Genomic DNA, 26,226 nt, shown 5'->3' on the forward strand with positions numbered 1-26,226 from the left:
ACACACATTTTTGTTTATTTTGCTGAAATAAACCATAATTATGAGCTTTGGTGGAGGTTTTCTGTTTGCTTGTTCTTAAACAAGCAAAAGGAGAAGTCACAGCTTCAAACCATGTTATAATTCCCATATATTAAGCATATAATGGGAACGTATACAAGGTTAGACAATGAAATTCATCCTCTAAACACTGCTACCCACAAACACTGTATCATGTCCACACATGTAACATACTTGCTATGCTAAAGGATGCTACAACAGAAGGTTTGGAGCCCACTCACTGCCACAGTAACTTGTGTGTTCCAATCCAAGGGCAAGTGCTGCTTGAACACCTGGGTAACAAACTGCAGTGCTGGGCTAAGTGCAGTGACCAGCAGGAGTGATTTTACACTGCAGTGCTGCATCATGCTGCAGTTCATCCCAGGTGAACTATCCTTCCCTACCCAAAGCCTCTGACTACAATGGATCAAGTCTTTGGTACATTATTTTGATTATGTGCCCACTGTTTCACACTCTCCTAGGCCGAGTTTTTCCCCAGCAGTGTCCCAATGTCACACAGCCTCAGGGTATCTAAATCCTGGCATTAACACCTGTGTTTGCACTTTACTGCTTAAGGAACTTGCAGTCTCCAGCTTCTCCAGAGAAGGTTACAGAAAAGCAATTTCACCTAGGACACACCTGTCCTCTGAATGAAAGCCATGCTCATGTGAATGAAACCCAGCAATGCTCAACTATTTTCAATAGTTGAAAACTATTGAAACAATCTGCAGTAAAACAGACAAAATTCCACATTTGGCAGTACTCTTAAGTGATACAAAATTAAGCACACAGTAACTTGAAATTCTAAAAGTCTTACTGACATCTCCAAACTAAAACAGAACAAAACCAAACAATAAGGGATTTCAAAAGTGTTAAGCAGACCAGCACTGAAAAGACAACACCTTGTTTTCTCTTTACACAACGTCTTAAATAAAAAGTCTTTAATACCATAGAAGAAATGTTCCCAGGGTCACTTGCACAATTCTTAATAAAGCAATTGACTTTAATCAGTGCAAAACTCACATGAACAAAGTTAAACTCAAGCAGTAGTGAGCTAAATATACACAAGCAGCAGACGTGTATCAAAACCTACAAACTGAAATAAAATACATTCAGCTACAGAATCTTACAAGACCATGATGAACTCCTCTATCTAATCCTTTGAGTAAAACCTCATAAGGCAAAAAATACCAACTATGTAATTGTTTGTAGTTATTAATGTTTGTTCTAATGCAAAATGAAAGAATTTATCACACAAAACAACTACTACTGTCTCCTCTAAAATCCTCCTCCCATCTCCCCATGCGCAGCAGTGATCAAATTCCCACATTATTACTGTTGGTAGTGACCAGAAAACAAAGTGCCACATAACTTTTCTTAATCCTCTAAGCATATTCTAATTTGACAATGAAAAAAAATCGCAATGCACTTACCTTGTTTCAAGGAGTAAAGGAGTTGAAGACCACTTTGTAGTTAGAGATGTTGTCACAGCCTTAGAATCTGCTTTTACAAGTGAAGAGCTGAACCAGATTCCAAGAACTGCAATAAGTATTCCCATTTTATAAAACACTGAAAAGGATAAAGGAAAATAATAAGTTTTGTATTGTCTCTTCTTATAAATACAGGATCTCAAATATACTGAGAAGTATGTTAAGATTTTAAGACTGCATTTAATGCACTGCATTAATGAGATGCTCACACTCTCACCTGGGCTTACAAAACCTCAAACTTGAAGAGAGGCAAGGAATTTACAAACTCACTCACGAGATGCAATTAAACCTAAATCAATTCCAGCTTCCTCTGTGTTTATGCTTTCAAATAATGTTTATGCTTTTGTTCCAGGATGCCAACACCACATACTACTTGTTTTAAGATTATTACAAACTGCACACATTTCAGACTGGGTGGGAAAACAACCCACTATTCATTTTATGGGAGGTAAAATCACACTTTGTGTTAGCACAGATCCAGCAGCTGCGGACGGACTAATGCAGGCAAGGGTGAGGTTCCCCAGTCAGTCCTTTAGGTTTTTTGGGGAATGAAGAAACAAGTATTTCCTGGCTGCACCAAGCACCACCAAATTTAAAAGCTGAAATATGAATGAAATTACGCAAACAGACTCAAACTATACAACCTACTGTGAGAAATTAGAAAAAAAAATATTCAATTTCTTTATTGTCCTTCATTTTGTGTATTTTCAAGCCTTTGTAGCCTCTGTTCTACACTCCAAAACAAAGCCAAATGGAATTTCATTGCCCACAACTTCTAAGCTTATTCTTCTGTTGGCTCTCCATTACAGTCTCCAAAGGTTCAAGCTGTTTTTGCTCCTCTCTGTCTATAGTATATTTATATTTATTACACCCCCAATACGTACTCAAATGTTCTTTGATTTCTTTATCTTTTTTTTTTTTTTTTCCCTGGTAAACTTATTTTCCATGTCCCCCCTGCACCTGAAAAAACATCCTGCTTCAATTCTACATATATCACACCCAACAACCTGCCAGGATCTAACTTCTGTCTCTTTTTTATTACCATCTCAATTTAAAGGACAGGGTTATATATCTGTAGCTCTAAGCTACCTGTATATATACATAACAACCAAACCAAATCCTCCTCTCTTTAAAAGTTTACACCCCTCCAGCCAAATGTTTCCCAGCAATAACTCAGACATTATTCTTTCTCTGGGAATAAAACCAGAAATTCCTGCTGTGATCCTCAAAGAGCAGCTTGGTCAGCTGCACAGGGCATTTGTTTTATGCCACACCTGGGAAGCAGACAGATGGCATCACAGAATGGGCACAGCCATCACTCCCTGTGTGCAGAGGGGGAAGCTCAGCCAATATTTGTGGAGTGAAACATTGGCTTCTGCCAACTGACATGAAAAACCAATTCACAGCTCCTCTCAGATAGGGGTTCTCCTTATTCTCTGCAAATCACACACTGGAGTTTGGAATAGGTAAATGAATATACCCAACAGCAGTCTCATGGCTAACCCCCCAATGCTGCTCTCTTGTGCCTTTCCTGCTCCGGGAAAGACTGAATTAAAAGCCTTTTTCTGTATGAAATAGGAAAGAAACCAAAGGACACATCTGACACCTGATACAGTTTAGCCAACTGAAAACCTGCACTTTAGAAATATCTACAAATCCTCAACAATAACAGCATAAAACAAAGGAATGACCGATACCTCGAAGAAAAATACACCACGGAAAAAGAGGCAAGAGGCACAGGAATGAACCTAAGTGACACAAGGAGATCCAGCTCTGTGCCAGGTAACAAAACAAAACCCAATCTGAATTATGACACCGCAAAGTCGTGTAAATATTTTTCCTTCTTATTTTTCTTCCAAATGCTCCGTTTAAAATACTCCGGGCAACTCGCACATCCAGCCTTGGGGAGAGGAATAAATCAGCCCATGTTTACAGTCAGTGCTCTCTGCCATGTCAGTGTGGTGGCAAGCGGGTGAAGGGCAAAGGAACAGGGAGCGAGGGGCAGGTCCTGCTGCAGGCCCAGCGCGGGGGCACCGGGACCGGCACCGTGCAGCAGAGATCACCGGAACCGGCGGGTTCGGATCGCTCTGCAAAGGCTCCACCGCCGTGCCACGGCCATCCAGCCCGCGGCTGGAACCCACGCCACTGAGGCGCTGAGCAGCCAGGGCTCCAAGCGCACATTACACGGCGTTGATGGTACCGGGCATTAAACGCAGCCTCCGCCGCTCCCCGGTCCCGCTGACCGCCCAACCGATCCCCGCGGGGCGCGGAGGCCGCTGGAGGTTCCCCGCCGGTGCCGGCCCCGCAGCGCGGTTCGCCCCGGCCGCCCGCTGCCCCCTCCCCGGGCCCGCCCCGCCGCCGCCGCTCCCTCAGGGCCCCGGTGCCGCCGTACCGCACCTGCGAGCGGCCGCGCGCCCGCCCGGCTCCCGCCGCCCGCGCCGCTTCCGCTTCCGCTGCCACCGGCGGCGCCGCGCGGTGACGGCGGGGCCGGGCCCCGGAGCCCACAGCGGCGGCGCGGCCTCCGGTTAACGAGGAGCGCCCGCAGCAAAGGCCGAACCTGTGGGGTTCGTGTGGTACTAACCGGCCCTGAGCAACCGCCAGCCCGTGCTGCCGGAAGAACACCCTGTGCAAACCATTGCTCGTTTATTAAAGTGTCGAGACGGGGAGGGGAACTGAAAGCAGCACACGGCAGGTTAAAACCAGTCGTTCTTCATTTATCTTCTCTGCACCTTTCGCACCTTCTCGACCCTGTTCACGCCGCTGGTGCCGGCTCCGCTGGGCTCCGTGCGTGCTCCGGGCCCGGTCGCCCCCGCCGCGCCCTTCCCGGACACGGAGGTGCAGCAGCAGCGCTGCGGTCCGGGCGAGACGGGGAAAGCCAGAGGGTGTAAATCCAGGCAGGCAGAGGGGAAGCTGTAAATCCAGGCAGGCAGAGGGGAAGGGAATGGCTCAGGATGGGAGCTGAACCGCAGCCCAGGCAGGTGTCCTGAGAGTGACATCGCACCGCGACAAAGTGCTGCTCCCGACCACAGCTTCCCCAGAAGCGCCAGCGAAAACACTCTTTGTGCTCCTGTTCACAACACAAGCGCTAAGGTTTGCGAGGCACACCTAGGGATTACTTACATGTGATCCTAACATTTCAAAGGTTTTCCTCCTGGTTTCGTTTTAAATCATTATTAAAACTCTGAAAGTGGCAGGTGTCTGCTGAGTTCATCTCTAAGCCTCGAAACATGAGAAGAACAATATCTTGAAGAATGGTGGTGTTCTGATGTGTCTGTAAACAAACGCGAGGCAGCCCGGCACTGTGGGCTTTCAGGGCTGTCATGTGCGTCATCTCCGAGGTTTGTGGAGGGTTTTATTATTATTACTTATTTTTTTCCGTCTATCCCAGTGAGAGGGGAGGGTAGGGTGCCCCGCCCCTATCCCCTTGTCCCTAACCAGGATGAGGGTTGGGGACTTCGGGGAATCCCCGGGGTGCTGTGAGCACGAATTTTAGTTTGGAGTGCTAAGCCCCAGGGATCCCCAGAGCACCCGCATGTCCTTGTGTCCCTTCCCAGGACTGGGAGGAGCACTTTGAGCAGGGCCCTCAGGGAGTTATGGGAGACCGCCCGAATTACGGAGGTTTTGGGATGTTTTTGGGATGCTGACTCCCTCCGTACCCTCCCCAACGCCTTCCCGCCGTGTCCTCTTGTCACTGCCCAGACTGGGTGTTGGGGACTCTACCAGGTGGGGGAAAAGGGGTGTGTGGTTTGGTCGGGTGTGGAGAGCAACAGCGGGGTGCGGAGCTCGGGGTGGCGGCTGCAGGGGGTCGGTGGGGCGGTGGCGGGTCGGTGGGGACAGCGGTTGGTCGGTGGGGCGGTGGCGGGTCGGTGCAGCCCGGTTCTGGCGGCCGCGGCCTGTCCCGCCCACCCCGCGTCTCCCCGGAGACCCGGCGGCGCGCGGCCAATGGCGCGCTCGGCAGCAGCGCCGCCCCTCCCGCGCCTCGCGAGATCTGCGCCCGCCACCACCCCAGCACGGACTACATCTCCCGGCGGCCCCGCGGGGCGGGCTCGGCAACCAATGAAACGCGGCAGCACCGGGTAGGCGGGGCTGGCCGGGGCCAATCGGGTGCGGGCGGCTGCAGCGGCGGAAGCGGCGCTCGGCAGCGGCGGCGACGCGGGGCGACCGGCCTCAGGGACCGGCGCACGGCACCGCCCCGGGCACAGGTACTGCCGCGGCCGGCGCACGGCATCGCCCAGATCTGCGGGTCGGGGGTGGCTCCGCGGAAAGGCTGCGGGTAGCGGGCGGCGTCCGCCGCTTCAGAGCGCGACGGCGGCGGGGGGGGGCGAGGGGGTGGAGCGAGCCTCCGGCCGGTGGAAGCACGGCGGAGGGGGTATCGCGAAGGGACGGCAGCAGGGCAGGGCGGCGCGGCCTGGCCCGAGGCGGCGGGGCCGTCGCGCTGCCGGGCACATCCGGGCCCTGCGGCGGCGCGGAGGGGCGGGGCGCGCAGGGCGGGCGCTGATTGGCCCGCGCCGCCCCGCCGCCATTGGCCGGGCCGGGCGCGAGCCGGGGTGGGCGGGGCCGCGGGGCCGCGCCCGGAGCGCGGGAGGGACGGAGGGAGCGGGGCCGGGCCGGGCCGAGCCGAGCCGAGCCGAGCCGAGCCGGGACGGGACGGGACGGGACGGGACGGGACGGGACGGGACATAACGGCCGCGCTGCCGCCCCGCAGGTGACATGAGCTCGCAGCAGTTCCCCCGGTCGGGCGCGCCTCCCGCCGCCCTGGGACCAGCGCCGCCGCCCATCCCCACCAGCGGCTCGGCCGGGATTATCGCCCCCGCCGCCACAGGTAAGCGCGATCCCGGCCCCGCGGCCGTGGCTGGAAGCTGCCGCGGTTCCGCGTGGGGAGAGCACCGGGGGCAGCAGGGCGGCTGCGGCTCGGGACAGCGCCGGCAGAACCGGGGTGCGCCTTGGCATCCCTGCCCAGGGCCTGTCCCACTCCGCTCGGCCCTCTGTGTTCCTAGCACAAGTGATGAGCGGACATGGGAGCATCTCATGGAGCTGGAAATGGGGTGGGAACTGTGGTCCCTGCTGTCCCTGCCACGATGACAAGTTTCCGGAAGTGACTGGGGGAGCAGCTTCATTTTCAGGAGGTTTTATGCTTGTTTTCAGCTCGATATTCAGATACATATTGCATTAAATATGCAGTTTTTTATGCTGTTTGATCTGGGACTTAAAGGCAGTTACTTAGATAATTAAATACTCTTCACTTGAAAGAAACATTAGTCAATCTGTGTTTAAAGAAGGTGTTTAGTTGTACTTCTCAGAGTTGACTGCAGGTTCCCCAACATTGCCCAACCCATCAGTTCTGAGGGGAACAGACAGAAGCAGTGCCAGAGTGCCCAGTTTTTGCATCACTGGAATATGTTTAATTCTAAGAGTGAACTTCTTAAATTCTGATATTTCCAATGTCTCATCTCTCACCTAGTGGGTGACCAAAGCAAACTTTGTAACGATTCTTACCTTTTTCTGGTTTTCCCTAGTGAGTGACGAATCCAGTCGTGAGCCAGAAGTTGCTCCCAGGGAGCACATGGGCCCCAGTGGCTCCATCCAGCCTCGGGAAGAGAAGCAGGAGCCCGTGGTGGTCCGGCCCTACCCACAGGTCCAGATGCTGGCACAGCACCACCCTGTCCAGTCTGGTGCCCCGGTGACAGTGACAGCACCACCAGCACATTTGACTCCAGCTGTGCCACTTTCTTTTTCAGATGGACTTATGAAGGTAATGAGAGGATTCATTGGGGAAAAAAATACAATCTGTATGAGTTGGTGTTGGGAAAAAGTAAATTACACCAAAACCTTCCCTGCTTTTTATTCTAAAGCTTTCTTTGCATGCTTCTGCTTACTGTGCAGTGCCTTGTGGTTTTGGCTGATCCAGAAGATACACTGAGGACTTGCTAGTATTTCAGCATTATTTTTGAGGGGAGTGTATTTTGTTTATCTTTGAGGAGAGCAGTGATTTCAATCAGTTTTTGAAGTCTTCCAATTTCTCTTCAGGCTATAAAGTTAATATCCAGTGTCTGTAGCACAATACCATAGGCCTGACAGAGTCCACTGGTGATTCATGCCAGAACCTGCATATTTCCAGGACAAAATATGCCCTTTCTTTGTTTGGAATAACGAAATGTTCAGTGTCTTTCCTCTCCAAATATTTAGCCATGCTTGCATAAACTTTCTCCTCAGGCTTAGACCCCACAAAATGATTGCTGCTTCAACACTGAGCTCTCCTTTGAATTGCCAATGTTTCTGTTTTTCCATTTCTTGTAGCCTCCCTTGAAGCCCACCATGCCCAGCCGGCCCATTGCTCCTGCTCCACCCTCCACTCTCTCAGCTCCCACAAAGGTCCCTGGGCAAGTGACTGTGACCATGGAGAGCAGCATACCACAGGCTCCAACAATCCCTGTGGCAACTATCAGTGGGCAACAGGTCTGGTTTTTTGGTGGCTTTTCTGTTCCATCTCACTGCATGGTCAGATCAATACAAGCACAGCTGTGGTGGGCTTTTGCAGCAGGAGGGAATGTAAAGAGAGCAGGTTTCCCTGTTCAGTGCTGCTGCTTGTTGGATCTGTTCTGCTTGGACCACTAAATTTCAGGCTTGGTTATCACTATCTCTTTATAAAGCTGCTGATTTGTTGGGATCATCCAACTGAAATAGCACAGCCAGGCTGTGATGACAGAGCCATACCCAAAATCTGGGTCTTTCCTTAAAAGCTCCTGCTGTGTCAGTGTCACATGGAGAATTTCTACTGTAGAGAAACTGCTGGGATTCATTTTTGCAGTGTTCTTCAGTTTCCCTGGGAGGAGATCAGAAGAGACTTGTGAAAAGTTCATGGTTTTTCACTGTGTTCTTAGTGAACTAGGAGTGACAAAATTCGAGGGAGTCTATGTAGTTAATGGTTTTGAATTTTTTTCCCTAACCTGACTGCAGAGCCAGCACTGTTGGTTTGAAAATAGTTTGTCAGAACACTCATTACTAAACCTCTCAGGGTTTTGTAAAGTGCCTTTACGTGGACTTGAGTTAGTCTGGCTAAGGATGTGCAGCAATTTCAGTGGACTTAGCCTATATTAATATCCCCAGGAAGTCTAGAATTATAAAATAATAGAATTTGTTCCAGCATTTGCCAGGTTTTCACCATTCTTTCAACTTTATTGGAGAGGTATGAAACTATGCCTTAATGTCACCAATGCTAGAAGGGACAACTCTGTGGTTTTTTGTGTGTGGCTGCTGGGTGACTGTCACCCAAATACCAACCATCACAACAGAGCAGTGAGACATAGAAGTGTCTGCATCTTCCAGTGGCAGCAGGCTCTGTAACTTTATCCTGGACAAACACCTGCCTCTTTCTCCATTCAGCTTTTAATGCATGCAGCCTTGGCACACCAAGTATTTCTCCAAGATCTCTTTTCTGTCTCTGAGGCTGAGATATGGTGATTCTGTGATTTTTATCAACACAGCTGACTTGTTTTGTTCTTGAACTCTGCAGGGCCATCCCAGTAACTTGCATCATATCATGGCCACCAACGTGCAGATGTCCATCATCAGGAGTAGTGCCCCTGGGCCTCCACTGCACATTGGAGCTTCTCATCTGCCCCGAGGTAAAGACCCAGCTGTGCTGTCCCTGCCTTCTGTTCACAGCTCTCAGCTGCCCACACCTCTGAAACTCTCCTCACTGCTAATGCAGCTATTTCTTCAGATGTTAAAACTGCTGGCCTGATGAGTGACTGCTGGCCTTTTAAGAATTATGTTGCCTTCAGCCACTTATGGCAGGACCATGTGACAGTGTTTAAAATGCTGGCAGATACCACCACATCTGTTATTCTAATTATTTGCTGCTAAAATAATCATCACTTTCAAGGAAAAATATCCACTCGGAGACTTACCTGCCCTGCAAAATGTCATGTACAGTCGGGGTAGCAAGTACTGCTCACCTACGGCAGGGGCACGTGGGCAGTTGTGAGGCACATTCTTATATCCCCCTGCCACAGGACCACTCGTGCATTGCTATGCATGCTAACACATCATATTGTGTGCACTTGCATTTACCTGTGAGTTAAATGCTGGTGATAACTACAGGCTCTTGTTTCCCAGCATTTTGGATGCTACAGCTTGTAAAACAGGAGATCAGCCCCTTAAAGCAGCCCTGTGCTCAGTACAGCCTGTCAGATTTCTGACTGCAGCTTTGCTTTCAGAGTCTTATGGGTTAGGTTTGCAGTTCAGCTATAAATTGATTTGAATTCCAAGTACTGTTTGTCGGTTTTGCTTCCTTTTATGCTCAATGTTATTTGCTGATTCACTCAAGAAAAATGAATTGATGTGAGTAAAAACATAATCTTCTTTAACTGGAGCAGGTGGAAGGACTGTGGAGGTTTATCTGTAGTTACAGTAGTGTTGTTCACCTGATTCTGAGGGGACAGCTGCCACAGATTTGGACACACAGTACACATTTTCTTTTTTTCCCTGTTCTTTTTTTCTGCGTTTGAATATTAAATTTTGAAGTAATAATTTCCATGGAGGACATGTACAGAAGGCATGCAATCCAGTCCAGCATCTGATTGCAAGGCTGCTACTGTGATTTGTTATGATCAGGAGTCATCAGACAGGAGACAAATTAATCAATTGCAGGTTTAAATGGTATGAAGTTCTGGTCTTGTATTTTTAGGGGGAAGTGTAGCTGTTTGTTTTGTTTGGTGTGGTGTTTCCTTCTTTTGCAAGTGTATTTTTCTTCTGAACTTCATCAGCTGCAGTGAGATCATTGCTGGTATCAGGTGACTTATTTACACATTGGCCCAGTAATCCAACTGAATTATTTCTACTGACTTCCATAGCTTGGCATAAGAAAGCATGGGATTTGCAGTATAAGGCTGTTATAGGGGAATAAAAAATACCTCTAAAGCAAATTAATTTAAAATAATACCTTATCCCTCCACACATGCTGTTGTAAACTTTATGTATGTTTGTTGAAAACCTTCTTTTTACACCAACATCACATGAACTGCCCTCAGTATGAAATGCATGAGAACTGAAATACCAGCTGATGTCAGGGTCTGTGTGGTTGTGATGGAGCTGAATTTTAACACTCTTGGTTTCTCCCTCAGGTGCAGCAGCTGCTGCAGTGATGTCCAGTTCTAAAGTGACCACAGTCCTGAGACCAGCCTCCCAGTTGCCAAATGCAGCTGCAGCCCAGCCAGCAGTTCAGCACATCATCCACCAGCCAATCCAGGCAGGTAGCAGCCAGGCAGCTCTGCACATGGCTGAGCCCTGCTCCAAACGCTTCCTGTCATGTAGCACCTCTCATTGCCTGTGCACTGGGCTGCACCTACTGTCAGCTCTCTTCCAGACCTATTTTCTGTATTTCCTTCGTAGACTTGGGTTTTAATCTGTCTCCAAAGTGCTTAGAAACTGGGAAGACAATTTCATGCAGACATGCCGAAAGTTGTAAAGTTTCAAAGTCTGAAAAATCTGGTACAATATGCTGATGATTTATTGTTCAGTATATGAATTGATGTAGATTTTTTGAAACTTCACTATAATATGCTTCTGTATATCTTAACTTTTGTACATGTATCGGAGAAGATGGTAGATCTTGTCTCCCTACAGCAGTGTTCAGCCCTAGGATAGAGGGTTAAACATCTTCCCACTGTGCTTTCACTTAGGATCCAAATCACCTCTAACCTCGTGTGTACCGGAATTTCTTTTTTTTTACATTCTGTAGGGAACCGATCCTTGAGGTTTTTCCTAAAGACCTTCAAGGGATCCAGTCTTGTTAACTTTGTTGCTTACTGGTTCCTGTGCTGTATGTATGTTGAAAACCAGGACAGTTCTTCTTAGGAGCTTGTAGATCAATTCAGGAGGACTGGAAATGTCTCAGAATGCCAAAACTTAGTGATGAGGTGTAGGGAAGCCAGTTTTAATCAAGGAATTCCTAGTTGTTCTCTAAACAGCATAATTTCCTTTCTGAATGTTCTCTCTTTGACACTTTTTTGTTTTTTAATAGTCTCGTCCTCCTGTGACAACTTCAAGCACTATTCCTCCTGCAGTGGTGGCAACTGTCTCGGCCACGAGAGCTCAGTCCCCTGTTATAACCACAACAGCAGCACATGCCACAGAGTCAACCCTCAGGTAAAACCTACAGAAACTCTATATTTGACAGAAATGCCAGTAAGGGGAAATGTCAATCAGCCAGAGCTGATAATCCTCTACTTATGGGATGATATAAAATCAAAATAGTAATGCTTGCACAGTGCAAATCCTTGCAGTTCTGTGAATAAAAATGTGTACAAGCATGAACTGCTGCTCTGTGTTAGGAGAAGGAGAGACCTTAATGAATCACTTTTGGAGTCCTGTTCCCCAGACAGCAGAGTTTGTGTTGCAGGAACTTGGGTGTATTTGGCCTATATTTTTTACAAAGACACAGGGAAAAGTGATGCATGAATGCTGAAATTATGTTCAGCTGATAAGATTTATGATAAGACTGCCATCCTGGCTGGGCACATAGGGCAGATGGGGACAGAACAAGAGTCCTTATGTTGCTTTTGCTGTGACTGGCAGCAGCGCTGCTGTCACCGGGGAGGAGACTGGGGCCTGATGTGTGTGCCTGTGATGTCTGTTCCATCCTCAGTCTCCTGAAGGTTGTGTTGATGATTGTTTTGTTGTTCTGCAGCCGCCCCACGCTGTCCATCCAGCAGCACCCCCCTTCCGCAGCCATCAGCATCCAGCGGCCGGCGCAGCCGCGGGACACGGCCACGCGCATCACGCTGCCCTCGCACCCTGCCATTGGCGCCCAGAAACCACAGCTCCACACCATGGCCCAGGTAACTGCAGGCAGCAAAACCTCCTGCTGCTCTTGAGACTTGCTTACAGCTTACAGGCTAGGAGTACATTTTGGAGAAGAGTTAGTATGAGTTAGAAATTAGTGTTCTGTACGGTCAGCACAAGGTGATTCCATACTAACTATAGATGTTAAATCTAGTAGTTTTCTAACTCTAAGAATTTTTTTTTCATAGAAAACCATTTTCAGTACTGGTACTCCAGTGGCAGCAGCAACTGTGGCACCTATTTTGGCAACAAATACCATTGCTTCAGCAACCACAGCTGGTAAGTATTCATAATGCTGTTGTGGGAGCATCACGAGGGCTGGGGTTTGTTGCTTTTTGTTGGCTTTCTTCTTTGAATTTAGAACCCAGTCATTTCTGAGCAAATCTTTTTTCATGGTAAAGACTGCATTTGGAGGTGCATGAGAAGGCTCAGGAGTGAAATTACTGAGTTTTTCAGGGAGGTTGTCTTGTTTGGGGTTTTGCCCTCCTTAGGATATGGATACACTGGCATGGTAGGGCACCAAAGAAAGATCTATTAAATTTGGTTTTTTCCTTCAGGTTCTGTATCTCACACCCAAGCGCCTACAAGCACCATTGTTACCATGACAATGCCCTCGCATTCTTCCCATGCTACAGCTGTCACGACCTCAAACATCCCAGTTGGTGAGTGATTGGAGTTCTCAGAAAAGTGTGTAATTCATGCTTCAATTTTTCTCTGTATGCTGTAAGTGTTTGTGCATATTAGCAAATTAAGGAGGGAAAGAAAATCAGTTCAAGCTGGGAGAAACCAATTAACAGGTCTGCTATTCTAATTTTTTTTAATATCAGAAAGAAATAGATGTTTTAGGAGGAGGAGATAATAAAATGGCTCATTTACTTTCTCTGTTGAATTTTTAGACAATCTTGGGCCTTTTGGCATTTCAAAACCTTCATTGGATACTCTAAAAGTTTTAACTGCTTGGTGATAGACTGGTTTTCATAGTTGATTTTCTAAGTTACTTCATGTGCTTCTTGAGGTATTAGGTGTAGCTTAGCTGTATTTGATTAGTGTGTTCACTTGAGTGTAAAACACAAAGACTTAAAGGTGGGAATTTAATTTGCCTGGATGTGGAATGAGCCTGAGATGTTTCCTACAGAGCTGTATAAATTTCCTTTTGTTTTCCTGCTGACCTCCTTGTTCTTTTGAAATCTTGTAATCTCTTCTCCAACCATAAATTTCTGAGGAGTGAAATTGTATCTCATACATGCATCAGTGTTCCTTGTAAAGTTCTTGTAGGTGTTCTCTTCCTTTTTGTGGCCTCTGTCCACAGACACTTGTCTGCCTTGGTCCCATGTCCCTTGATCTCTGCTTTCAAAACTCAGATAAATTGTTCTTGACATCAGAATGGTTTGGGCTGATTCTAAAAAAATTAAATTAATCTGAGCACTGAAGTGACTTTGTTAGCAAGTATCATTTATATATGTTTTTAGAATATCCATTCATTCTGATATCACTTGATGAGAAATGCTTTGTTCTCCTTTTTCCTTTGGCCTGTTTTGGGTAGGAAATAATTTATGGATGGGGTGGGTTGTTTTGGGTTGAGAGAGAAGGGAGTAGTGTTGGTGTTTTGTTTGACAAGGTTATTGATCTTGCTTTTGCACTGTTTACTAGCCTTTCCTTTGACTGTCAATTGATGACATGTTTGTCTTTATGCAGCTAAAGTGGTTCCCCAGCAAATCACCCACACTTCTCCCCGGATCCAGTCTGACTACACAGCAGAGAGGAGCAACCTCATCCCTCTGTCCAGTCACCGGGCATCTCCCAACCCAGTAGCCATGGAAACCAGAAATGACAACAGGTAGGCAGAACTAACAGCTCTACTAATGAGAGAGAGTGTGAGTAGGGGGTGAGTGCCCTGCTGCTTTTCTGTGTTCTGCTGTGGTAGAAATAACATTGTAAAAACCAAGGGAGGGATGGAATTTGGTCGTTCTGAATCAATTTTGATAGTTGAGGTAATTGGTAGCTTATGACAGATGAGATTGGAAAGCACAGGGAGTGCTAAAGGGCAGGGGTTGAAGGTTACCTGTTGAATTCTGTGTAACACTTGCTCTCTTTGATGCCTGTAGGCAGTCGGTGCCTGTCCAGTTCCAGTATTTCTTACCTACCTACCCCCCCTCTGCCTACCCTCTGACTGCCCACACCTACACCCCCATCACCAGCTCCGTGTCCACCATCCGCCAGTACCCAGGTAAGCCCAGCTTGGGGCAGGCAGCCTCGGCTGCTCTGCTGAGCTTGCAGCTTATGGATGTGCTCTAGTGAGGGAAGGAACTAAAAGGGTTTTGCCTGACTCTGACATTTAGTCACAAAAAGTCTCTGATGATTTGTTGACAGAGGGGAAAACTCGTGGACAAGGGCTGCTGAGCTATTTCAGAGCCTACTAAATCCAGCTAATAACATTTTTTTTCAGGAGTTTCATATTTGATATCCCAGGGGCTCTGTGTCTTTAAAAGTTTTGAGAATACAAATCAGAACAGTTTGGCTCCTCCAAACCAAGCCAACTCTTTGGTGTATCTTCATTCCCTGGTGTTCTGATAAGCTCTTTTAATATCTTTTCACATGAATGTACAGTTTGAGAGAGAAATTTGAACTAAAAAGAGAAAAACTGATTTTCATTGCTCACTTGCATTAGTGTTCTGTTGAGAAATTAATGTATCTGAACAGTCGCAGTAATTTGCAGTCAGAAAATTGATGCACAACTCAAACTTATGTCATTTTGTGACAAAATTTGGAACACTTTTACCTTACCAGGTTGTTTAGGTCTGTTCTCTATAATGTGATAATTTCCACTATCCAGACTGCAAGAACATGCACAATGTGGATTTTCATATCTGTGTCTGGTGGCAGCATGATACCTGTGAACAGTAGAGAGGAAGTTTAGAAGGACTGGGAGGTAGCAAAGCCCATTTCTTGAATGGGAAAGTGTGGAATCATAGCGTTCTTTAGGTTGAGAAGGACCTTTAAGATCATCAAATCTAACCATTAATCCAGCACTCCTAAAGTCACCACTAAACCATTTTCCCAAGTGACACATTTTTAAATCCGCTGCCAGGGATGGGGTCTCCACCACTTCTCTGAGCAGCCTGTGCCAGGGCTTAACAACCCTGTACGTGAAGAATTCATTCCTAATATCCAATCTAAACCTTCCCTGACAGAACATAATTTCTCACAGTCAAAGGTTCCAGTTCTGGAGGCATACTGGGATGGTGGTAGGCTAATGGTCATTTGTATAAATGCAGATGTATGTACTTCATCAGGAGCTTATTGACAGAGATATTTTACTTCATTAACTTGCTAAATTGACTTGAAGAATCCATGGTAGGTATTAATTATCTCAGCTGGTGGTGGCAACTTTAAGCATTCAGGGTATGAGGAGGAAGGTACATCTGTGCTGAGCACAGCTGGGTGAGGGTACAGAGGATATACAGAGGAGACTTTTTAAAAGATCACTGAGATAAGGAGAATGCAGAATTTTGGAGGAAGAATGTTGGCTTTGGTTTTCCAAATGCTGGTTGTGTTTTACTTAGTATTCTAAAAGGATTTTGTGGGATAGAAAGTTTTGCAACAACAGTGTTTTGACTAAGAGAATAAATGTGCCACGCTTTCTACAGAGCCATTTTCAGAGACCTGGTTTCAGTTTTTGATGCCTGTTTTTAGAGTGTCTTTTCAGCACAAGAACTTGATGGAAATCCTGTGACAATGACAAAACCAGCTTGTTCTGCATTGTTAGCAAGCAAGGCCATTGTTGGCAAGCTCACACTTGCATTCTGTGTGTGGCTGCAGAAATCCTGGTGCAGCTCTGCAGAGCCTGGAAATCTGGAGATCCAGGGTCTGCAAGTGGCCCAAAAGTATTATTTAAGTGCTGCATGAGAGAACTGTAATACACTGTATAGTGGATTTAGAGCTGTGAATTTATTTAAATGATTGAGCTACTTAGAGCAGGTGTATTGTTGGGAACATTGTTCTGCCCCTAAAAGATAATTGCGTTCATTTGAGTTGTGGGATCCAGCCTATAACTGGATCCCTTTTATATCTGGCCTGTTCTGAGGCCAGATGAGGTTGTGTTCAACTTCAGAGCATAAGAAATTACTTAGGTTTCTGATTACTTTTAACCTGTTTTTTAAGCAGGGAAAAGTGCCAAGTGTTGGTACTTATAAGCACTGTAAAATACGATAGTGAGCAAAAATAGAGTGCAGCATTCTGAGACTGTAATTTGAGCCCGCCTAAAAGCAGAGTTAAAGTGCTCTTTTCTCTCTTGCTGCAATTAGAAATAAAAAATGGAATTAAAATCAACAGTAATTAATTCCTCTGGCAGACAATCTTCTCTACTCTCATATTTACTACTGCAACAAGCAGACTGGCAAATTAATTTTTCAAAGCAGAAAAAATGTCTTTGAAAAGTTAATATTTGAGCAAGAGGTGTTAGGGGGAGCTGAGGTGACCTGCTGCTGAGGTGTCTGTGCTGCTCCCAGTTTCAGCCCAGGCGCCCAACTCGGCCATCACAGCTCAGACCGGTGTGGGAGTGGCCTCCACCGTGCACCTGAACCCCATGCAGCTGATGACAGTGGATGCATCTCACGCCCGGCACATCCAGGGCATCCAGCCCGCCCCCATCAGTGCCCAGGGCATCCAGCCTGCCCCCATCAGTGCCCAGGGCATCCAGCCAGCGCCCATCGGGACCCAAGGACTGCACCCTGCTGCACCCATGGGCGCGCAGGGGCTGCAGCCAGCACCCATCGGCGCCCAGCAGCCACCGGGCGACACCAAGACCTCAGGTAAGAGCAACCAGCCAAGTCCTGCAGCTGAGCTGCTGTCCTGCACATTTGGCTCTGACTGATGATGTTGTTACAGTCTCTGTGGACACTGAATACATCCATGCACATACTCTCCCAGCAAATACTTGTTGGCTGTTTCTTAATTGATTTATTTTTAAAGCGTGCTGGGTGCAGCCTGTGGGTAGCGTTGGATTGGTTACTTCAGTGGAAAAGACTGGTAGTGCCTGAGCTTAAACAAATGCCTTCAGTAAGGCCTTGTAGGAGAAGTAATTTACAAGTGAGCAATGTTCTCCAGCTGTGCACTAAATCCCAGGAGCAATTAGAGTACAGCCAGGTACCTTCTGCTGTTGGTAACCTGATCTTGAGCTGACAGAAACAATCTTTCATTATAATGATTGGTCTGATGAAGCCCCAAGAACTTACTGGAAGAATGGGATATGGCATCCAAGACAATATGCTGTTACATAACTGGCAGGCATTGCACAGTGACTTCCTGGCTGTCCACATGCTCTGCATTCCTCAGCTGACCAAACAGGCTGTGGCAGAAGGTCAGAATGCAAACACAGCTGATGTCACGTACATACAGCTGGCATGTGTTGCCACGTGGGCTCTATCAGAAGTGTTGCTCTGTTGACCCAACTGTGTTGGTGATCTCCCTAGTGATTTCTGCCTTTTCCTTGTCTTCTGGAAAGATTATTTCCCTAAAAGTGGTTCTTAGGTAGGAAGTAGTTTCTGTCTTCCCTGCAGAAGGTTCAACGATCAGATTGCTCGTGGCAAAGGCACTGCTTACAAAGGAGTGTGAAGGCACTGCAGTTAGAGACTGAGGGACTCAGAGAATGGACAACATATGCACTGCAGACACCTGCTTTGTCATCACATTCCATTAAGTAACTGCTGCTTTCCACTCTCTGTTTTTGTCTCTGCTGTGTCCATGTCCATCCTTCCCAGCAGTAGTCTTGGCAGATGGAGCCACCATTGTAGCCAATCCTATTAGCAACACATTCAACACTGCATCTGCAGCAACTACAGTTGTGCAAACCCACAACCAGAGTGCCAGTGCCAGTGCTCCAGCCCAGGGCTCCTCCCCACGCCCGAGCATCCTCCGCAAGAAACCAGCCACGGATGGGTGAGTGGAACTGAAGGTGACACATGGTTGGCACTTCTGTGCAATCCAGCCCAGCTAAATGGAACTATTTCAGTGGAGATGAGGAATACTCCAGCAGATTATTTAGTCAGCAATGGTTGCAAGTAACATGCTGGTCAGTGAAACAGTTCTTTTCCTCCCTCAGGGCAGGATATAGTTTTCTATAGTGTCAGTAATAAAATGTGAAGGAGAATTTGTCTCCTAGGTCTTGAAAGTGACCTTTTTGAGAGAAAGTGGATTTGAGGCTTTCTTGGTTAGTGTGATAATAAGAAAGAGTTCATAGTCTACTAAAATTAGAATTGGGTGCTTTTTCTTCAGTGCTTTTCTTGGAAGAATATGTGGATAAGTGGAATGGATAGCATTAGTACCCTGCTGTGAAATCTGATGAGGAAAAAGGGAGGGAGTAACTTAAACTCTTAAAATATTTTATGTTGCCTGTCTATTTTTAAATACCTTAATAAAGAGGCAAGAGTCAGCTTTAGAATTAACAATGCATTTCCTCCCATGCATTTCATAGCAACTGAAAATATGTGGCACTAATGTGTCCTGTGAGATTAAAATTGCATACTTTTTATGTGGGTGGAAACCTTTTTTAAGGCAGAGAAGCTGCCAGCTGTAAAACTGAAAGAGAAGTTAAAGAGTGGGGTACATCACTAAAGACTGTTTCCATTTGAGAGGTTGATTATTTTGGATAGCAATTTGACTTTCAGTGTCACAGGAGACTAAATAGTCTCTAAAAGACCTTAATCAGCCTTATCATCCTAATATCCATACTCAGGCCTTGTGGTCCTGGAATCAGGCTCTGACAATCAGGTCCAGCTAAAGGGAGCAGATGCCCACGTGATCACTGTTTGGCTCCAGATGATTTGCTCAGTCTTGAAGCAGGAGTGCTGGACAGCAGCATGGCCAGACCTCTTTGTCCACTGCTGGAGCCTGGCAGTTGCAGCAAAGTGTTCTCACTGACAGGATGAAAGTAAAGCTGGCATTCTTGGAAAATCCCTAAATTGGGTGAGACTAGGCCAGAGCAACTAGTCTTTTATTTTAAAAGAAAATAAAATACCTAATTTGAAAAGTAAAATGAGACTCTTTGTGTAGCAAATGGTTACACTGAATACAGAGAGCAGTGCTACAGCCATAACTCCTGTCCTGGTTTGTGTAAGAGAGCTGTTTCCTTTGCTCTCAGGGGTGTTTGTCTTTGCACCAGCGAGGTGGGAACCCTAGATCTGTCTGTCTCTTTCAGGCTGGCAGTCCGGAAAAGCTTAATTCCCCCTCAGCCACCTGAAGTGGCCAGCACACGTGTGGAGAGCACGATGCGAAGCACGTCTGGATCACCAAGGCCTGCTGGGTAAGACTTTAGGAAACAGCCAGCTGCAGTAGAATAGTTCCATTATATTTGTTTGAGCTGTGTTCTTTGGCTAGTGGAGCATTTGTCTTTCTTTTGGGAAACAATCTATTTTGAATTTGGGACAAACTCGAACAGCCTTGACAAATTCTGCTGTTTGTGAAGCTGAGGAAATTGCCTTTAAAAGCTGTGGTGATGAGCTTTCACAGAAACAGACAAAAACCCTCTGCTAGTGTACAGGGAGATAGGCCTCAAAACTTTTTTCCATAGTACTTGAAAATTAATCCTGAGGAAAGGTAAATGCAACTTCTGCCCTTCTTCACTTGAGTTCAGTGGCTTTACTATTTGTTGTTTTGTGACTGTAAGCCACAGTGGGAGCTCCTGCAGAGGATGGGGCCAGTAGAGTTTTGGGTTAAAGTTCGTCTTGGCTGCCTTATAAAACTGTTTTGATCCTTCTACAAGTATTTTGAAGTTACCTGGAATTAGTCATGAGATTTGTTTGTCACAGCGAATGGAAAAAAGTAGTGTCTGTAATCAATACAAAATATTAGAAAGGGAGAGGAAAAGGAAATATAAATGAGATTAAGCCTTCTCCTGATGTTAAACACTATACCGCACCAGGTGGGTGCAGGAAAAACTGAATAGTCTGACTGCAGTTTGGCTTGTTCCTTTTGTGCTAGGTGCACGCAACCCGAGATACAGTTCACTTCACTTCTCTTTACTTTTATTTGTGCTACAGTGGCAAGCCAAAGCCTGAAATCCACGTGTCCATGGCCACTCCAGTGCCTGTGTCTATGGAGGCTGTGTGTAACCCGGGTGGTGAGCAGCCCACCATCACGGTGCCCCCGAGCTCCCAGCAGCCCCCCTCTGCCATCCCCACCATCATCGCTGCCGCCAGTCCCACCTCCCAGCCTGCAGCAGCCCTGTCCACCATCCCAGGAGCTGTGGCAGCTGCTCCACCCACCTCCACCACCATCGTGGCAGCTCCTGCTCCTCCATCCACCATGAGCGGGGCCCTGTCAGCGGCGCTGGGCCCTGTGGTACCAGAGATCAAAATCAAAGAGGAAATGGAGCCTATGGACATCATGCGACCAGTATCTGGTACGTGACTGGCAATCATCAGGTTGCTTTTTTAGGTTTTGAAACAGTGGAGGAATTAGGAGGGTTTTTCAACAGTTTCATCTTGAAAATGAAAGGACATCTCTTTCACAGAGCACCAGAGTTCCCATATGCTTTATAAAGATCTTTTTTGCCTTTTTCCTAATCTCCCATGAAATCACTTCTTATTGTGGCTGCTTTGTTCATGTCCAAATGCACCAAATCCAAAGAGTCTGTGAACTCATTGCCTAAAATGCTCATGCTCAGCAGTGGTACCAACATATTATGGAACAGCTCAGTTGAATTGTTTGTTTACAAATCCTACTGTTCAGGTCCAGTGGCCTTTCTTGTATGTGAGGAATTCATGGCCAGAGTAGGACTTCCTAGGGCCCTCATGTGATTCATGCATATCTTTCTCTAGAACTTTTCAAAATGTTCATTATATTGCCTTACTTACCAGCTTGGCCATAGTTGCTATCAAATGGCATGGTCAGTAAATTCAGATCCATATGGATCTTACCGGGCACTGTGTAGTGGCAAAGTGATAGGAATGCATCCCACATTCATGGGTTTCAGAGTTCAGGTTTAGCTGCTGGTTTTATCACTCTCCTTGAAGCTGTGTGTTGTCCTGTGAGAAGGCATCTCCTTGCTGCAGATGTGTCTGGAGCATGGGCAGATAGCATCAAGCTCTTTGGGGTTCTTCCGTCTGTTCCTGGCATTTGTGGCCAAATTGTCAAGAGATCCCATCCCAGAAATTTTGTGCTGCAGTCTTAGTCATGGCTGATTGTCCTTCCAAGTTCAGGGAGTGTTCCCTCAGACTACCTGCCACACTGCTGCCAGCTGCCCAGGTGTGTTGGTGCAGTGACCTGCTGAGCAGTGCTCCGGGCTTGGCAGTACAAGCAGACTCCTGCAAGCAGAGTGCAGCAGTCCTGCTTTGATTCCATCTGACTCTCCTGTCATGAGAGAGTAGAGATTTGCTTTCTCTGACAGTGACTTGTGCTGGTGCACATACAGAGGGGTTTTTTACAGTAACACAGACAGGTGTTAGCGTGACTCCTTTTTGTAACATTGAACTAACATAAGCTTCAAATACAAAGCAACTGAGGGACAATTGGCTCTGCTCTCATTCTTTATGTATATGAGACACTCAAGACTTTAGGTTTGTCCTAGTAATTACTGCTGGCTTAATATCTGGCCTGTTGGTGCACATCACACCCCTCACACTGTGCTGAAACAGGACCTACTGTTGGAGGTAGCGTTCAAACAGTGCCTTATCTTCCCGCTGCTGATGGTTTGGTTTCTTCTCTTTCCTCCCTCTCAGCAGTCCCTCCTTTGACTACAAGTACTGTGTCTCCATCTTTGGCGCTGCTGGCCAACAATCTTTCCATGCCTCCAAGTGATTTGCCACCTGGTGCCTCACCAAGGAAGAAACCCCGTAAGCAGCAGCATGTCATCTCCACAGAGGAAGGGGACATGATGGAAACAAACAGCACTGATGATGAGAAATCCACTGCCAAAAGTTTGCTGGTGAAGGCAGAGAAGAGAAAGTCTCCTCCAAAGGAGTATATAGGTAATGATATCTCTGATGTCTTTGTTCTTATTCAGGGGTCTGTATTTTCTCTTCTGTTTGTTTCTCAGAGAAGGTGTTCTGTCACATTCCCGCTTCCTAAATACGAGTAGTAGAGTATCCAAGTATCTGCTCCTCACCACTTTTTGTATAGGGCTGGGAAAATGTCAGGAAAAATTAATTTTCTCAACACGCCATTTTGTATGAGGCAGCACTTACTGATCTGCTGCTGGAGTTCTTGTGGATGCTGACCTGCTTTCACTCCTGGATGATGATGCAGTTCTGGTTCCTTTTGTAGATGAGGAAGGTGTGAGATACGTCCCCGTGCGTCCCAGGCCGCCGATCACGCTGCTGCGTCACTACCGCAACCCCTGGAAAGCTGCGTACCACCACTTCCAGAGGTACAGCGACGTCCGCGTCAAAGGTCAGTCTGTGCTGGGAAAGGAAGGGGAGGGAAGGGAAGGAGGCTGCACTGAGTCAGCTGTGGTTCTGTAAATGAAAACATGGTGTGCTTATCGATGGATCTGCTTCTGTGCGCTGATAGAAACTTGCTCACAAAAGGGATCCTCATAAAAGCGACGTGCTGGGGTGATAGGCTGCAGCTCAGTGTTCTCATTTGCCACCTAACACCAGTTTAATCAGAGACATTCTATATTTAGTGTAACTAGTCTTGTCAAGTATCAAATGGGCTTTTAAAAAAGACTTTTTTGCTTAATACAAGGAAATCAGAGATCAGATACTGTCTTCCAGACTTTTCAACTAGTATTTTAAAAATTTTAAGTAGACTGGGTTTTCACAACTGTGCAAAATAGATCTAGGAGAGAGTAAAAATAATACAAGATGGACCATTTACTTCTTTGTTCCAGGTGTTTGAAACATTGAGCACTACCTTCTTTAAATCAGAAAGAAAAGGGTTATGATATAATCATTCTGAAAGTACAGATAACCTGTTAATTAGTGACAGCAGCAGTCAGGTGCATAGCAGATGGGAAGTCACTTTCCTGTCTGAATCAAAATGCTGCTCATTTTCATTTATTAGGTTGTAGGGGGAGCAGAACTTGGGTTATTATTTTATTCTTATTTGAGAGGAGAGGTCTGGCCAGCTCCTGAAATTTGAGTACTGTATTCTTGTGTTTCCTGGCGACAGAAGAGAAGAAGGCCATGCTGCAAGAGATTGCCAACCAGAAGGGCGTGTCCTGTCGTGCACAAGGGTGGAAGGTCCATCTCTGTGCAGCGCAGCTACTACAGCTGGTAGGTGCATGGGGCCTGGAGCTTCCTGCAACTTGGGGGAACATGAAGCTGTGTAAGACAGGAGGACATTCTTGCAAACTCAGTACATTGGGATGCCCTAAAGGAGCTGGTGTGTAGTGCCCAAAGGGAGTGGGACGTGCTTTCCCCTTTCTCAGGAATGTGGCATAAGTGGCTTGGAAACTTGGAGTGTTGGTTTTGATCCAGACATAAGAGCTGATGTATTTTGTACAGATGATCAAAACTGGCAACTCCCTCCTGCTGATGCACAGGTCTGAAGAAGCGTCTGTTTGGGATGGTGCGGCTGATCTGAGGAGGCAGCACTGATCCACATTCCTGGATGCTTCTGTTTCAGGTTGGGGGTGAGGTAGGTGCTCTGCATTTTAGCACCAAACTCCCCAAAACCTCTGCATTCCTGGAATAGTATTGTGAGCAGTAAGGGAAGCAGTTGTGGTAGGATCCATGTTTCTTCAGAAGAGGAGCAATCCTGTAAAACAGGATTTTAAAAGGAACAATAGTGCCACATTTTGTCAGAGGCTCCATCTTCTGAATCACTGACAAGAGCAGCTGAGAGGGGAACGGATTATCACAGGTTCTGTGTAGCTTTGTTAACATGGGCGAGTGTTTGCCGGCTTGGCAGTGACCCTTCTCATGAAGGGCTGATGTTTTTTAGACAAACCTGGAGCACGATGTGTATGAGAGACTGACTGCCCTGCAGGAGGGACTCATTCCTAAGAAAAAGGCAGCAACAGATGATGACCTGCATCGAATCAATGAACTGATACAGGTAGGTCCTGCAGCCTCTCAACCCAAAACCATACCTTTAGTTACATGGCATCCTACTGCTGTTAGTAAAAGCCTGAAGCTGACCTAAAAAAACCCCCATGTGGGTTCACTTCCTGTGTCACCAGTTACAAGGGGCACAGGTAGGGACATGGGAAGGCATTGCTTAGAGCAAGCGTTCTGTGCTTAATGGCAAGTGTTTCCTTTCAGGGGAACATGCAGAGGTGTAAACTCGTGATGGATCAAATCAATGAGGCTCGAGACTCCATGCTAAAGGTCTTGGATCACAAGGATCGTGTTTTGAAGCTTCTAAACAAGAATGGAACTGTCAAGAAAGTGTCCAAATTGAAGCGAAAGGAGAAGGTTTGAACACAGACTAATGACTTTGGAAATGGAGAACATGTACAGAATGCAGCTGAACCTTTTTAGTAGTTTGGGTTTATTTTTAAGCAGAGCATCAGAATAAAAAAGGATGAGTTTAGGGAACAGATGGACATGTGAAGCCTGGTGACCTGAAGGGATTGTCCTTGATCTTGTCATAATGAACAAAGATTTCTCTCAGGCTCATCCCTTTTTAAAGTCTTTCCAGTCCCTCTGTTGAACTCCCGATGTGTCAGGTGTGGACACACCTGTAAGGCAGGAGGTTGTGCAGGGGACTCCAGGAGGCTGACATACAGCTATGGACCCGGACAGCAGCCAAGCTTCCAGCAGAGGAAATGGCACCTCTTTCAGTTACCCCATTCAGTTCTCATTCTGACCTTCCAGTGTCTAAAGCAGCCTTCTTACACCAGTGCCACTGCACTAGGGGATCTGCCACAAAGAATCTCCAACAGCTAAGAAGCCCTCGCTGTCACCATTTAAAAAGAAAAAAAAAAAAAAGGAAAAAAAAAAAAGGGGGAGGGAGGGGCAAAATAATCATTTCAAAGTGATATTGTAGTGTCTGTGTCTGTGTTGGTGCTCTGGGATACTTGTGTTGAGGTACCTCTTGCAACAGAGGTGCTGTAGCTGGTGTAATGTTAATTGTACGTACCACATACATCCTGACAACATGAATAAAGGAGTTGGAGGGTTTTGTATGTGAGCAGTTTGTGTACCTTTGTACCAGTGAAACACTTCAAGCTGTAAACTTGAAAACCAAGCTTTGGAAGAAGCCTGAGGGGAGACAGCATGTTTGGAGCCAGCCAGCACCCTGTGCTGTGGAGGGTGAGTAATGCAGTTCCCAGCTAAGGTCCTAAGGATGAAATATTGATTATCCCCCATACACTTGTGCATTTAACCTTAATATTTTAGAGAAATTGCTAAATCAGTTCATTTCTAGTCTCCTCAGCAGGAAACTTCAATGTCATGAACTAGCTATTCAGAATATATTCTTTTGCTCCTCCAGTTATAGTGCTGTAATCTTGCCTTTATTCAGAACTGAGTTCTTTCAGAACTTAGATTTAAAATAGTGTTATTCTTACTTCCTGATTTTTATAATTAGAGAAGTAGAATGTACATATTCACACTGTTTTTGTGTTTTTAACACATGCAAACCAAGTTTATTTCAGCTTTGGATGGTAGTCTTTCATATTAGCTTGAATTTGCTTGTACAAATGAAACCACTTCCACTGTAAGATACAATTTTAATACAATGATATTGTAACTTCGATATTAGGAAAGTTACAGTAATTGTGTGTGTATGTGTGTGTGTGTCAAAATTAAAAGCAGAGGTAAGACCAGAAAAGGTGGGAATTAAACTGCTGCTGTCACCTCACATTTCTTGTGCTTCAGGAACAGAAGAACATGCACAATTGGTTAAGTATTTGTTTGATGTTGTCAGGGTAATAAAACACAGCACCGACACTCCTAGGTTCCTAAGGACT

General features: G+C 46.4%; 2 protein-coding genes across 8 annotated transcripts in view; one reads left to right on the plus strand and one right to left on the minus strand.

Moving 5' to 3' along the window:
* The window catches only part of UGGT1 (UDP-glucose glycoprotein glucosyltransferase 1), a 40,988-nt gene extending 36,572 nt beyond the window's left edge, over positions 1 to 4,416 (minus strand). Inside the window, exons 1-2 of one of the 3 annotated variants that reach the window (XM_072933126.1) lie at positions 4,265 to 4,416; positions 1,470 to 1,605 (exon numbers count right to left, since the gene is read on the minus strand). In XM_072933126.1, the coding sequence (XP_072789227.1) occupies positions 1,470 to 1,594 (125 nt within the window). In that variant the 5' untranslated portion in view covers positions 1,595 to 1,605; positions 4,265 to 4,416. Of the gene's footprint in view, positions 1 to 1,469; positions 1,606 to 3,923; positions 4,211 to 4,264 lie in introns of those variants that run through there. The other 2 variants (XM_030280425.4, XM_030280427.4) reach the window with 2 other exon arrangements.
* A 1,198-nt stretch (positions 4,417 to 5,614) lies between these two features.
* SAP130 (Sin3A associated protein 130) lies at positions 5,615 to 25,440 on the plus strand. Of its 5 annotated transcripts, XR_012057292.1 has the most exons (22): positions 5,615 to 5,728; positions 6,232 to 6,348; positions 7,043 to 7,278; positions 7,824 to 7,982; positions 9,040 to 9,151; positions 10,652 to 10,776; positions 11,551 to 11,675; positions 12,217 to 12,367; positions 12,560 to 12,650; positions 12,929 to 13,033; positions 14,067 to 14,208; positions 14,477 to 14,598; positions 16,880 to 17,182; positions 18,131 to 18,308; positions 19,567 to 19,671; positions 20,408 to 20,769; positions 22,088 to 22,336; positions 22,632 to 22,757; positions 23,481 to 23,584; positions 23,816 to 23,948; positions 24,255 to 24,368; positions 24,575 to 24,598. XR_012057292.1 is itself a non-coding variant. In XM_030280429.4 (21 exons), exons 2-21 carry the CDS (start codon positions 6,237 to 6,239, stop codon positions 24,731 to 24,733), a joined length of 3,177 nt encoding a protein of 1,058 aa, XP_030136289.1. In that variant the 5' UTR covers positions 5,615 to 5,728; positions 6,232 to 6,236; the 3' UTR covers positions 24,734 to 25,440. The 5 variants fall into 5 exon arrangements, 4 of the variants coding, with proteins under 4 accessions (XP_030136289.1, XP_030136292.1, XP_030136288.1 ...); XM_030280429.4 differs by lacking the exon at positions 23,816 to 23,948 and having other exon boundaries at positions 18,134 to 18,308; positions 24,575 to 25,440; XM_030280432.4 differs by lacking the exon at positions 23,816 to 23,948 and having other exon boundaries at positions 18,134 to 18,308; positions 22,091 to 22,336; positions 24,575 to 25,440.
* The last annotated feature ends 786 nt before the right edge of the window (positions 25,441 to 26,226 follow it).

This window comes from Taeniopygia guttata, chromosome 9 (genome assembly GCF_048771995.1).
Source record: "Taeniopygia guttata chromosome 9, bTaeGut7.mat, whole genome shotgun sequence".
NCBI classification, from domain to species: domain Eukaryota; kingdom Metazoa; phylum Chordata; class Aves; order Passeriformes; family Estrildidae; genus Taeniopygia; species Taeniopygia guttata.